Source organism: Chlorocebus sabaeus, chromosome 22 (genome assembly GCF_047675955.1).
Source record: "Chlorocebus sabaeus isolate Y175 chromosome 22, mChlSab1.0.hap1, whole genome shotgun sequence".
Classification (NCBI taxonomy): Eukaryota; Metazoa; Chordata; class Mammalia; order Primates; family Cercopithecidae; genus Chlorocebus; species Chlorocebus sabaeus.
The window spans coordinates 68,769,550-68,784,387 of NC_132925.1; the positions used below are offsets into that span (position 1 = coordinate 68,769,550).

Below are 14,838 nucleotides of genomic sequence, written 5' to 3' on the forward strand. Positions count from 1 at the left end.
GCCCTAGACTGAATGCAAGTTCACTGTTCCAATCATTGGTGATATTTCGTGCTACAAATTATCTTTTTAAAAGGATAATTTATCCATTCATATACATCTGTCCCATTTTGCATATGAAAATATTCAGACATGCCCATCTGTTTTAAATTACAGTGTATCTACATCTAAACTTAAAAGGCCACTGGAATAGGAAGAATTCATGGATGACCTTCCAGAGCTGGGTTAATGAAATTTTTCGCATGTTCTAGCTAGTGTTTTCCAAACACACGACACTTGCACATCAACATCCGCACACATGAAACATGCCCACAACAACAGTGGAGAACGTTCACTGTACATGAATCTGACCTTCAGGAACCATTTTTAGTTCATCAAAATTAGTGATGCTGAGAAATCGGGACATCAGTGCATAATGACTGTGAAATTAGGAATGAGAGCTCGCTATGCAAATGACAGGACAAATCATGTGAAAAAGTCAGGATAAACTGCATATTAAGACATTATGTTACATAAAATTAATACTGCATTTCTGCCTTTTGCTTACTGCTCCCCTGAAAGATTTTTTAATTCTTTTATCTTCTGATCAGCTATTGTCTGCCGGATTTTTTTTTTTAAGTGGCTCACAGGCAAAGTGCAAAACATGTTATTACCTTTTATTGTAATACATGAGATGACAGCAGATCCTTTTTAACAAAGTATATCCTTTACTGCTTCTAGCTTCTTGCTGTCACATGTTTGATTAGAAACCAAAGAAAAGTAAGATGCTTAAATATTACGGTTAGAAGACATACAGGTTTTGTCTTTTCTTTCATTGTTTTTTCTTTCCTTATCTTTTTATTTGGGGGGGTGATTTTTCATGAAATAGTCTTCTTGCATTACGGGGACTGACAAAATGGTTCTCATGTAGTCTGCAAATTAAACACAAGTGCAGTGATTATTTTGAATAGCTAAATTACATTCTAGAAAGCTTGCAGAATTCATAGCATTGTCATTAGGTATCCGCTTGAATACAATTTGTGTAACCTTGGCCAAGACAGCCTGTCATTTTAATGTCAGTGTTTTATCTGAACAAGACATCATCCTTTCAGATACAGTGTGCAGGTTCCTTGCAAAGATGCCCGTGCAGAAACGTGTTAACAGTTGCAAATATGAAATGCTATCAAGTTCATCACTGTAGCTGTTTGTCACTGAAATGTCATGGAAAGCGGCTTTTAATGGTATTGCACATAATATGAAAGAATTGAGACATCTGTATGCTGGGTGAATAAGGAAGGGTAAAAGGCATCATGCGAAGGGTCTGTGTTTAAGGTCAGAAGGTGTGTCCAAGGTTCCCTTTCCCGCAAGTCTGAGCGTTTGTTGATTGTTCTTAACATCACTGTCCACAGAGCAAGTGGGTCATATGGGCTCCAACTGCAAAGGTGTTGGTTACCATTTGTCTTCTTCCCTCAAACAAAATTCAAGTTTGGGTTGACTTCCCACAGATGGTTTTGACCAAAAACTCACTCTTAATAAGCAATTGAGAATGGTCGTATCCTAACTCCAGTTAGGGTTTATTAAGTTGGTCCTTTCTGTCTGCTTGCAAGGCTGCCTGGAACCCCAGTCAGTACTGCAAGGTTTTATTTTTCTTTCTTTAAAATAAACTCCATGATAGATGAAATAGGATCTGTTGCTGCATCCCCTCTGGATAAATACATGTTGCATGGGAAATTGGGCAACTCTTTAAGCAGGCGGATGGCAGTCAGCCGCTGAACCTGGGAGGCTGCGTGCTTCTGATTTCCTGGCTTCCTATTTATCCTTCATTAACGTTCTAGGTTCCCGTGTCAGTGGCTATGATGACACCTCAAGTTATCACTCCCCAGCAAATGCAGCAGATCCTCCAGCAACAAGTGCTGAGCCCTCAGCAGCTCCAGGTTCTCCTTCAGCAGCAGCAGGCCCTCATGCTTCAACAGGTAATTGTCCTTCCTCCACCTCCAGCCTGTCTCCCCCAGAACCCAGGGGCCCCTATCACTCCATTCACAGTCTCCCCTCCACCAGAGCAGCTTCTTTGCCCAGTGAAGAGTAGAACAGCATGGGTGGGGCAGGACACAGACCAGTCGCTGAATAATCGACATGCTTTTGCATGCCCAAAAGAGAGGAGACCTGCATGGTGACTAGGGTTTGGGCCTGGAGAGTACCCGATGGACTGAGATCAGGGCTGTAATTGGACTTGGTAGCAGTAAGATCTTTTAGGCTTACATGGCTTTACACTCTTTTATTTGGTAAGCCCAGAGGCTCCTAAATGGTGTGAATCAAAGCAAAATGAGGAGCACGTTGGGAGTGGATTTAAATATGACAGCTCTTGAAGTCCCCATTTCAACTCAGAAGCTTACAGATTTTTTTTTTCTTTAAACATAAAGAAGCATTTTGGAGTTTGCTAATTGTAAGGTCCAAAGTTGATTTTACTTCTTCCACGTACGATGTTACTGAAATGAACTTCTGGTTGTCATTGCACCATGGGGACCTAATAGTCAGACTTAACAGCCACCTGAACCAAATAGATGAGATTCAGAACTACTGCAGCAGGAGTCACTGGCCTGGCCGGTGGTAGGGACAGGATGCAGCGGAAGCTCCCAGACTGTCCATACACATACAGAATAACACTGCATAGTGCCCAGCCCTGTCATGTAGAAAGCATGCAGTAGAGATTCACCAGACTCTCTCAGCAAGGGCATTTCAGCTTTGTTGTACTATCAAAGGTCATTCTTTGCCTTATTTTAATTAGTTTGTGTAGAAAATGGTATGTTTTTCATCAGTTCATTTTGGAGATTACTTTTCAAACAATAATGCCAAGAATAGTCAGTGTGCGCTGAATTTATTGTTGAGTTTCAAACTAAAGGTCAGGCCATTACAGATAAAAGGATGCTATTTTTCAAATCACAGTTTGTATATGGCACCAAAAGGGACAGTGGATTGGCGCTACCCTCTGTTACTTACCGTCCTCTCTTTCCTTTGTAGCAGCAGCTTCAAGAGTTTTATAAAAAACAACAGGAACAGTTGCAGCTTCAACTTTTACAACAACAACATGCTGGAAAACAGCCTAAAGAGGTACCGACAATACATATTTTACTTTCAAACCACAGATCCCAGAGGACTATCTAGTGGCTATTAAACTGTCATTCATCTTTTAAATGATTGCACAACTGAGCTGACTCTATCGGTTCTCAGCTTTCAGACTGAGAGTTATTGTCCTGTTTTCACTCAGATTTTTCTGGGTTCCATTTGCTTGCTGCCACATATTTTATAACACCACTGCACGTGTACCTGTGTGAGGATCAGGAGAGGCCTCATTGACAGAGTCTTCAGGTTACTTTTTGCAACCTGGTAACAACTGAGGGCCAAAATGGAGCTGGGGGAAGTGAAGTGCTTTCAGGAAAATTTTACTTGGATGCAACCTTCAGTTTTTTGTCCCCCCCCCCAGCTCGGAGAGCTTGGGTGTGTGGTGATGGCCTTTTCCATTGGAAGAATAACCCCTTGTGAGGTTGGATAAACAAACAAAAAAGTTAGAAGAAGATTAAACATCCACATCTTTTGTTTAACTTCTTCATGCAAGTTGTACATAATATAATTGCTAAAGGCATGTACCAGAGAGCATGAGTTGAAGTTAGAGAAGGCTCCAGCTTGGGTTGTGTTTTCTTGAGAGGGAGAGAGAAAAGTATATCATAATAGCCTCTATATGCATCACGCTTGATAGTGTCCATAACTTACCGCATTATGCCACACCGTGAAGGTTGACAGCATTCATCCCATACATGGTAAGGCCTTTCCAGGGAGTTACCAGTTCACCTTCTACTCAATTCTGTGTGGGTGAGACTCAGTTGTGGGAGTATCTGTGTGCATGTGTGCGTTATTGTGACATCTTTCTACCCATTCCAGAGTTATCCAATTTAACTTGCCTCCTCATATTTTTACAGTGGACTGAAATTCTTTTTGTTTAAGTGTTCTCCTTGGGATGACACAATTTATAATTCTATATACAGCACCTCGTCCACTTTAACAGCTTCTTCACCAGCCCTAAGCAGGTGGCCACTTTTGTTCTTTTGCAGGGAGTCTTACCAGGTGACTCGACGTCCCTGTCGCTCACCTAAGTGAGGATGCCGGGCTGTGCTAATTTTTCACCCTGGGAGTGACCCAGACATTCTCCCTTTGCTGCCGCCTCCCTGGACACAAATTAGGGACGTTTTCCATGTCCTGCCAAGTTTTCACCCTGGAGTCCTGTTGAGCAGCCCGATGTAAACCCCTGCAGAGTAGGGGCAGTTTTGGGGTGAAGGGGAGGAGGTGTTTTAATGAAAATGCTGACACAACCTTAAGTACAGTGGCGCGCTACCGGGTGCTGCTATAATAAAAAAGGGAACAGATTAAAAAGTGTCTAAAATGTAAATCTAAAGGACTAACAGTAATTAAAATGGAAATGGCACAGGGAGGGAAGGCATGTAATTGTGAGATATCACTGTGCAGAAGGCTCTCAGCTTTGTTTTGCTGGCTGTTTTTCTAATTCAGCAGGGCTTACTCATCAGTGGCAGTTCAATGCGCGTTAATGACTCTGGGATTGCAGGCATCACTCTGGACAAAGAAATGATTATTGTGCGGTCAAAAGAAGTTCAAAGACAAGAAGGGAATTTCAGTTTTTTCCTTAGAGATCCACATTCAAGAGCATATAAATTAAGCCAAATGTTAAAAACCACAGTCTGAAAGCTGACTTCAAAGTCACAACTCTCTAATTAATGAACTGCGAGCTTCAGTTTGGACAAGTTGTGGTTTGATGCGCCCATAAATCAACATGACAGGCCTGTTTCACAGTCTCAGACAGTGCTTGTCATTGAGTCACATCAGATGTAAACACAGCAGAAAAAAGAAGGGGTATGAAGGAGGTGCAATTGATCAACAGAATTGGTAAAAACCCACTTTTGAAGCACATTATGCATGATCACAGGAAATGGTTACAGCCTCAAGAGGTTTCCCCTTCTGCTGTTGCTTTTTTGAATCAGATTGCTAACAGCCTTCAAAAGGGAGAATAAGAATTATGGAGTTTCTCCCCTGTGGCTTGCAGGCAATAACCCCCTGTTGTTATTTTGTGCTTCTTTCTTTTCAAAGGCATCAAAATTTAGTTTTTTAAAGATCTTTAACTCTATATTTGAAGACAAACAAAAAAGGGCTGCCACTGTCATTCTTATCAGTTACCAGGGATTGTGTTTTTCCTTTCTGTTGCCACTTCTTATTAACCTCTTATTTGGTCTGTGAGACATAGTTTGGAATGCACGTCTGCATGCTGGGAGAACATGAAAGTTCAGATGAGCTCAGAGGGCAGATAAAGAAATGTGAAGGGGAAAGTTACACAGCAGAAAGAAGGATAAAAGTTACCTCTCCCAAATTGCTGTTGTCAGAAAGGAGAGCATCTCAGAGCACAAAGATGATAGTGGTGTCTGAGTTTGGGAAGGGAGTGGGGGTGGGCAAGGAGAACACTTTGTGTCTAAACAAGGAGAAAGCGAGACATGGTGGGAACATTCTTGCGTCTCCAGGTCGCTAGGTTTGCTGTGGTCCATGCTTTGTCATCCACTTCCCAGGCAAAGGTGACCCAGAAAATAGGTTGCTTTGAATGTCCTTTGAGGTAGGCAGACCAGTGGATGGGTCTCCTTGGATTCATGGTGCCAGTGGAGTTGTCTGAGACCCAGGTAACAATGGTTAAGAGATCCGTATTTTCCTGAGGTAGGGACCAGTCTCCTTGAATTATCATGCAGGTGGTAGTCCTTTTGTGCTAAAATGAGGTGGAGTCACACGGTAGCAATTTCATGATGTGGACTGGTGGTTATGATTTTAACAAGGTTTGAACTTGGATGTTGACAGATGGAACAAGTATGTTAATTTACTGAGTCCCCAGTCATTAGTGGCTCATAATTTTGTATTGTCAGACTCCCCCCCACCCCCCCTTTTTTTTTTTTTCCTGTTTTGATTACCTCTGCAATAAGACACCTGATCTTTGGCCAGAACAATGTACCTTTGCTTTTTTTTTTTTTTTTTTTTTTCTTTCCTTCCCTCCTAAAGTTGCCTTGAGATGTTTTCCTGAGAAAGTTTGGCTCCATATTGGGTTGGACGAAGACAGGACCTTCCTTAAGAAGATACGTGCTCTTAGGTAGGGATGTAGGGAGGAAGAGGATGTAGCCCTGGTGCAGCTATTGAAGTGACTGCTCGTGAATATTGGACAGAAGTGGTGAGGAAAATAGACAACAGAATTCATTTTAAATCGAGCTACAAAAAAAGATTCCATCCTGTGCGGGTGAGGTAGGCTAAGTTGATTGTTTTAAAAGGGCCGTTTGTCCCGGGCAGTTATGACAGTTTATGTTAGGCAGTAGGGAGTAGCCGAAGAAAGGAAAACAGACCTTTGACTGCAGCTCTAGGGAGGGGATCCGAAACGCGAGGTTTATCAGGGCATTTGAGCATTTTAACACTGACTACTGACCTGCCGAGGGGACTGCACGGAGACCTTTTTTGTATGCATTCAATTGTGAGAAGTAAACAAATGGACCCGTATCCTGTGTTTGGTAACTGGGTGGGGAGCGCAGTTTGGCAACCAGTGTTGCTTTTAAATTCTTTCTTTGGACAATGGGCCTTGTATACTTTTATATCCTGGCTTTTCAAACGTAGACAGCTTTCATGAGCTTTTCCTAGGGATGGCCACAGAGACAACAGAAAAGGCATCAGTCATTTTATATAAATACAAAATTTTTAAACATTTCATTTACAGTAAGACGGGAAACACCCTCCCCAACCTCCAGCTGTACCCCCCCCCCATTATATTCTGCCTTCAGAAGAGCTAATTCCCTGATCTTTTATTGTGTCAATGTTGTTTTTTTCTCCTCCTTCCCTTTTTTCGTAATGTTGTGAGTTAATATCTGTTGAAGAAGTGAAAAAATCATTTTGACATGAATATAACTATCATTGGGTTTTACATTAATGTGATAACTTGGGAAGGGGTGAAAACAATTGGATCATTTTATGCATGCTGTTCTTAAAATGAAAACACTGGCTTTTCATTTAAATTTATTTAAATTTTTGTTGTTAGTGGTATAGAATTTGTTTTTTGGAGTGAAACTCAATTAACTTTCTCAGTGGCATGGTAGTAAGTCTGAAATTGGTTGCTAATATGAGAATGATGGTTTTTACTGTAAAATAAACTACATGAAGACCGAAAGGAAACCACCATTTTTCTCTTTCTTTGAACTTTGCATCAGAAGGTCTTGATATACATACCATTTTATGGATGTATCAGATCAAGGTCATGTGTTAGGTTAAGTGAATGCAGTTGTTTGTAAAGTATAGTTATTAGCCAGAACATGTAAGCTCAGAAAGGGCTTGGATAGTCCTTTCAGTTGTAAAAGTCTCTCTGATCTTTTGAATCATACTCAGAATTAGGAACACTGATCTTGTTCTTTTCTTGAAGAAACTTTTTTTTTTATGCCACAGTTTGGGAAGGGTTAATTTTCCTTTTATAATTGTTAGCCATAATGTGGCTAAGACCTCCACCTCGATACGATTCCTAGCAGATTAAGGATATTAGATAATTTCCTTCTATTTATTGTGCTACTGCACTGTATTCTCTTTCTATCACTCAGATAATTACTGAGGAAATCTACATTAATTTTTTTTGGCTGAAGCAAGGCCTGCTAAACACAGGAATGATGTATTGATGTTTTACACAACAAAAGTTTTCCTCCTGTCATCGTCCAATCAACAAAAAGATATTTATCATATCGTAAAGCCCCTTCTTTTCAAGAACAAAGCAAATGGGGGAAGCAGGACAAGCAACCAGAGCTGGGGGTTTCTGAGACTAAAACCATGTTAAGGCATCTGAAGCTTAGACTGTCGTTCATATTAAACTCACAGTCGAGTACGATGTTGTTTGCTAAATTATGAATGTGTGTAATTAAAATCTAGTGGCTGTTTCTATGAAAGATTTACAATGTTATTTCATCGTTTGTCATGGCTAATTAACAATATTAGATGAAGTTTTTCTTCTTCAAAGGTCTGATTTTTTCTCATTTATTTATGTCAGAAGTGATAAACAGAGTAGTTAAAAGCTTCTGCCGGTGCAGGCAGGGAGGGAGGCAGCTTGTTCTTTTACACCTCAAAGGTTCGGGGTTCAAACCCCTTCAGACTAGAGTGATGCAGTCTTCTCTCTAGTGTGCATAATCAAACATTTCAAAGGCTAAAAGTTTACGTCTTGATGACAGAACTCAGGCCTTTCAAACTGGGGGGAAGCTGGTTTGATTGACGAATTATTTGTTTATGGGAGCAGGCAGTAGAAAGGTAACACACTCACTTCCCACCCCTCTTCAGAGGAGGTATGTTCTGTCCCTTTTAAACCTTGACATGGAGCCCTCCACTGAGCTCCAGTGACCATTCTCAGCATTTGACGATGATGGTGAGTTTGGAAGTGTCCATACTTTTCACCTTCCTAGGGAAGTGGCCATCTCATTTTTTTCTTCCTGATTTCTTACAGCAACAGCAGGTGGCTACCCAGCAGTTGGCTTTTCAGCAGCAGCTTTTACAGATGCAGCAGTTACAGCAGCAGCACCTCCTGTCTTTGCAGCGCCAAGGCCTTCTGACAATTCAGCCCGGGCAGCCTGCCCTTCCCCTTCAACCTCTTGCTCAAGGTATGCGTTGATTATACAGAAGGCATAGCTCTGTGAAGACTTTGGGTGGACGTGGTGGGTTGTCTCTTGGTATATTCGTTAAGGACATTGTCCATCAAAACATGCACATAGATTCTTTGAAGAAAAGTGGAGTGGGATCATGATGGACCCGTGCAGAAGGTGAAATGCTTGTTGATGCCAAAATGAAGTCTTACGGTGGTCTGAAGGCTTAGCTATACTATAGCAGAGCACTCCCACTGTTAGACACTCTTGGAGTAAGGGAACGAGGCACTGCTTTGCACTTACTGAGCATTTTAATGGACTCTTGTAGTGTTTCTGTTTGGAACCACAAAGGAATTTTCCTGAAGGCTTTTATTATTCATTTAAGAGATTTTATACCATGTAACATGTGCTATTTTAAATCTTAGTAGGGCTTTATAAATGCCACGTTTTAATATGTAGAGATAAATTCAGGTTTATTTTTCTGTAAACGATTAAAATCAATGACTTTCTCTTATAAAAGGCAAGGTTGTTTTTTGTTTAGTTTCCTTTTTTTTTTTTCTTTTTGCATTCATCTGTTGATTTTTGAGCAAGTTAGTTCTATACTCATCAGAACAGGTACCATTTCAGACTCCAGTTCCTCAACAACTGAGATTCCTAGAAAAGTAAGATTTTAATACATTTAATGAATTTCTTTTGCAAAGCCCACTGACATTTTATCCCAAGGGTGATGGACATCAGAAACAAATGGGAACTCTCGGTGTTTTTAGGATATCCTCTTGGTTTAAGCAACTCTGACTTTCACATATGTCATGTGAAAGCAGATGGATTATTCGGAACTAGAGAGGAAGGTGGGAAGGGATGTCAAGAGGGAGGGAGGGCGGACAGGCAGGAAGGAAGGAAAGAGAAAGTAGAAAGTGCCATGCCTGTGTTTTGAAACACAATTCCTCCATCTATGCGTGGTCGTGGTCGGGCAGATTTGAGTTGCCTCCTCGAGGCCAGCAGTTCTTTGAACTCTAGTAGATTTGGATGTTGGTTTATATGTACCTTAAAGGCTGGTAGCTAAAGCCATTGATTGGTGGCTTGGATTCAGTTGCCTTCTAAAGAAGGTTAAAAATATGGAACCTCCTTCGTGTTGCTTAAGGCACGGCCATTTGTTTGGTAACTTTTCGTGTCAAGTGAAGTCAGGGAAGCGTATCTGCATTTGAATCTTTTCCCTTAAGTCAACCACACCCGACTTCTGTCCCTTATGAGGCTGATTTTGTTTTTACTATAGACCAGGGCTTTTTCCTCTTAACCTCTCTCTTGCCTCTCCACTCCTTTTTCTGCCATGACTGCTCAGCTGCTCAATACATACTCAGCATCTCCATTGTCAAAACAGAAGGTATCATAACTGAGCAATAAGGAGAAAAGAAAGTATATATATATGTACATCAGTGAATGCATTTTTGTGCTTGCAGGATGTCATAGCATGTGTTAATTACATCTTTGAATTTATTGTTGGAAACATGGCAGGCTGTTCTGACACACCTACCGGACTTGAGCTCCAACCTCTCTCATCTTTTCCCACCACTCCTATACTATTAAGTTTGCTCACTAAGGTTCATTGTTATAGTACATCAGTTAAGCTGTCCAAAAGAGGGCAATTGGGCAGTGACAAGACAAGCTCATGTGTAATGTGAAAGAAATGAATGTGGTGATGCATGAAGTGTAATCACTGCAGTAACATATCAGAGACACTGGTAGGTAATTCACTAGTCATGGCATTGATTGATAGGCTTAGCAGTCTGCTGTAACTATTAGCCCCTGCAACATTAGGAAGAAGCATATTTGAAATCTAAGGGGTGCCTCTACGTGTGCCCGAGATGGAATAAACGTAAATACAAATATTTCTGGTGTCAGGTTCTTGCAGTAAAGTGAACTACCAGTGTTATTTCCATCTCTCTGAATCAGGAGGTTGGTTTTGTCCCCCCACTCCCTCACCCAAAGTGGCTGGAGAATTCAGTCATGTTGGACTAGAACACAATTTTTTTTTTTATCAGAGAGATGATGGCTTAAAACTGATGTCATTATGAGGTTTAAATCAACTTTCTACTTGCTTGAACATGGTCACCTGGGTATGGATGTACAAGGACAAAAAAAGGTTGATCAACTCTGTTTGTCTTTGAGCCAGTGATACCTGGGGTTGTAAAATTGAGTTCCATGAACAGTAATCTGTCATCTGTCCCCACAACATACATTTTTTAAACCTGTGCCTGCATTTTCTTTTATAATGAAGGGGCCAGTTGTCCTGGAAAAAGAAATGTTGCAAGGCATGGGGGTTATCTGTTAAAAATACTGGTAATGCCCACTTCATAAAGAAATCATCAAGATTATTTTACATACCTGTTCATGGCCTTGCCAAGTTAACCTTAAACATGTAAATGTCAAGTATAGGAATAGATAGAGAATTAATATTTTGAAGGCCTTTTTATCCCTGAAGGCTTTATAATATGAAACGGAGGGATATTTTCTGTTGTTTTTAAGGTTATTGTAGGGTCTTCTCTCTGCCTTACGTAATTAGCCTATCTGCTTTTCACCCTGGTCTCTTTAATCATCTCATCCTCCCTAGCACCAGTAATTTCATACAGAAATATTCTTTCAGTCTTATTCTGACCTTTTAATTTTTAAAATGTAAACTCTGGGTAGCAGAAAATTACATGCTTTGTTATGTACCTGCTAATGGATTTGTTTAACTTCATACTGTTATTCTTAGTCTACCGTTTTGGAAGAAATACTTTCTGGAAATGTGTTATCCATTTAGTCTGATGAGTGACTGGGTTACCTTTTATCTGTCTAACATGAGATCTTAGCTGTCAAGTAACAACACCTTTTGGTAGGTAGTGCTCATTGAACTAACAGTTTAACATCACTAACGATATATGGCATTGATGGAGGAAAGCCATTTGACTGCTTCTGTGTTAAGTGTGATGAGAACGTTCTTAAAAGTAATTATCACATTGCAGTTTGTCCCAGAAGTATCGCTGTTGTCACTTAATGAGTTACTATTTTTATTTACCATTTTTCTCTATGGATAATGAAACTGATTTGCCAGCCCATTGGAATAGATGGAGAGTAGAGTAATATTAATGCACCCTGTAGGTATAACAAGTGCTGAATACATTTGTCTTTGTCTTTATTTGCTGGATAAACAGCTTACTTCTAAAACAGCATTGAACTTCTGCTTTTCTTCCAGAGAAAGCGGGAGTTAACACAGTTGTCAGAACCCTGTCCTAGTCTTCCCGCCTCCCATGCAGCTGACCCAGAAATCAATTAGTTTGAGTTAAGAAATAGGTGGCCTGTTCTTTTCATGCGTTTACTCTCTAGAAAATGAAAATAGGTGTTGACTTGTGTGGTTTTATATCAATATGCCATCATCAACAGACAAGCCTATTAACTGTTGTTTCCACTGAGTAAACAGTGGTCTGAGGGTCACCCATGTTCACAGGTAATTGTTGGTGTGCAGACAACAGTAGCAGGCCTGCTAGCTACAAATGCATCCCACCTGTCTTCGAAAGGTGTTTGAAAATAATAGTCCAGATGCAGCAAAACCGGACATGGGATTGTGGAGTGGCCTTTCCGTTTGTTTAATTTGCCTCCGAGGTTTAATTTCAGGGGACAAGTAATAATTGAATATGCCTAATAACTAAATGCTCATTTGGGACAAAATCCATCAAAATATAATTGGCATTTGATTTTTATGAAGGGAGAAGAAAACCGACTTGTCTGTCGAGGATGCCTCCTAAGAATATCTGACCACTTAATGTATCATTTGAAGCTTCCTTTATAATATATATTAATTGCAAATACTTGAGCATTTGAACATTTTCGTGGAGAACCGTTAGGAGAGACCAACTGTTTTTGTTAACGCTCCTCTCAGAAAGGCGGGGAAGGTTATTGGTCTGCTGTGCAATAATTTACTCCTCTTTGATATGCAAACGATCCACGGTGAATATAAAAAAATCCTATCAGACTCATTTCACAGTTCTTAACCACTCGGATTCTCTGGAGTCCATCGCCTCATTAGACCAGTGCTCTCCAATGCTAGCATAATTAAAATCTTTAACAGTTTAGCAAAGTAAAGATGTTTGGCTGATCACGTTGAGATGATTATCTATCCATTGTATTCTAAATGACAAAAATAAATTAAATTTAGACCTTGGCATTTTTTTATTATGTGTTTCAAATGAATATAATGCACACAGCCTTCTTTTTTAATTCAATACCTTAGGTTTGGTAAGAAACATGCCTGTTTCGGCTGCTGCTATACAGTCAGAAAATGGCAGGCTTTCTGCGATGGCTATGTTACAGTTGATTGAAACAATGAACTGCAATCCAGACGTCCACTTCTAATGTGGTCTTGCCTTAGGATGTGCAGGGTTTATGATTTCAGTGTTTCTCCAAAGGAAGTTATGTTGCTTGTTGTCGTTGTTGTGGTTTTTGTTGTCATCTAGCATATACTTATTCTGTGCATGTATGGGGTAGAATATGCATTGAGGTGGGATTTGGAAACCTGGGCTACAGAGGCATGCCACCAAGATAAAGACGAAGAGGCCCACAATAGTGAGCTTGGCATACTGATTGTATCCCTTCTTGGGGGAAAATACTGGATTCACTCCTTAAAACCCGTGTCCATTTTGATCCCCTTTAAAAAAACAAGAGAACTTTATTACTGTAAGTTTATTTTATGTTTTCATTTTATTCTGCAATGGTTCATTACCATTGATCTAAGAAATGACAGTAATAACAGTGTTACTTGTATAAAAAGTTATACAGTTTTTCAGTAGACACATCCATCAATTAAGCATGTGGTACTAGAAACCAAAATTAATGAGGAAGATAGGTGTGTTAATGAAATAATCATAGTATAATCAATTTGACTGTTAAAAGTTGAAAAGCATTTCAGGAAGATGATATGAATTCATAATTTATGTCTAAAAGTGATTAATAAAAACTATATTTAATAACAAAGCTATTTGTCATCATTTAAGACTTAAGCACAAAAATTATTCATTTTGTAGTTCATGTTGTCATAATAGTATAGTTGAACAAATTTATTTTGAGCCCTTCTTTGTGTCTAAAACTAAGGTAACATCTATCTACTTTTCATCAAAAATTGAGAAATAACATTTCAGATGGTTAGAGGCATACTGTTGTGGCAAAGTAACTGTGTTTTGAATCCTTTTCACCTGAGTCTCTTATGTGTGATGAGGGCAGCTTCCACTCAGTTGCTCAGTAGGAGGACACACTTTTTACTACCGCATCTGCCTTAGTTGGGAGGGAAAAAAAACTGCACACACCAAAAAACCCCCCTAACACTAGGCTTTGTTTACTGACTCTTTGATTTAATTACTGTTTGAAGAGGACGGAATTAGCTGTTAATTGATTTAATTATCCAATTTGTTTGTTTCAGGCATGATTCCAACAGAACTGCAGCAGCTCTGGAAAGAAGTGACAAGTGCTCATACTGCAGAAGAAACCACAGGCAACAATCACAGCAGTTTGGATCTGACCACGACATGTGTCTCCTCCTCTGCACCTTCCAAGACCTCCTTAATAATGAACCCACATGCCTCTACCAATGGACAGCTCTCAGTCCACACTCCCAAAAGGGAAAGGTAGGAAGCAGCCACTGAGATGGGTCCAACACTGCCTTTAACATGAGAGGGGTGGGTGGCCCTGCCTCACCATATCTCAGTGATCCCTAATTGGATCCATGTGACTTGAGTGTGCATATAATTACTGAAGAATGTATTCAGTATGGTTTGGGTGTGAAGCATCTAATTATTTTCACCTTTTCAACATGGAATTAGCACTTATGTAGATCTACTCTCAGCTTAGGAACCCGGGCAGAAGTCGTGTAGTTTCTCATTGGATGGGTTGGATTTCCAGGCTTCCAGGCCTACTCCTTCTGCCAAGTGCTCACTCCGTACAAGCTGAATTCCTTGGCTGGAAGTGCCTTCAGGGAATAGTAGTGTCTGCTGTGGGCAATTTTGAATTATGGTTTGAGAAAACATAGAACTTATGTTACTCTACATTGCTCCCCTTGAAGGCTGGGCGCCCATGTTTTTCATCATTGTGCCCCGGAGCACATGGTCTTCCCCGTATGTATTCTGAGTGAAGGTTTGGAGGA

At 40.2% G+C, this 14,838-nt stretch overlaps 1 protein-coding gene across 16 annotated transcripts in view; it reads left to right on the forward strand.

Annotated features, from left to right (window-relative positions):
• FOXP1 (forkhead box P1) overlaps positions 1-14,838 on the forward strand; it is a 628,854-nt gene that overhangs the window by 528,607 nt on the left and 85,409 nt on the right. For 12 of the 16 annotated variants that reach the window (XM_038002507.2, XM_007984973.3, XM_038002508.2 and 9 more), the window contains 4 exons: positions 1,812-1,949; positions 2,995-3,084; positions 8,534-8,687; positions 14,119-14,323. In XM_038002507.2, the coding sequence (XP_037858435.1) occupies positions 1,812-1,949; positions 2,995-3,084; positions 8,534-8,687; positions 14,119-14,323 (587 nt within the window). The remainder of the gene's footprint in view (positions 1-1,811; positions 1,950-2,994; positions 3,085-8,533; positions 8,688-14,118; positions 14,324-14,838) is intronic. The other 4 variants (XM_007984975.3, XM_073009933.1, XM_007984969.3 and 1 more) reach the window with 1 other exon arrangement.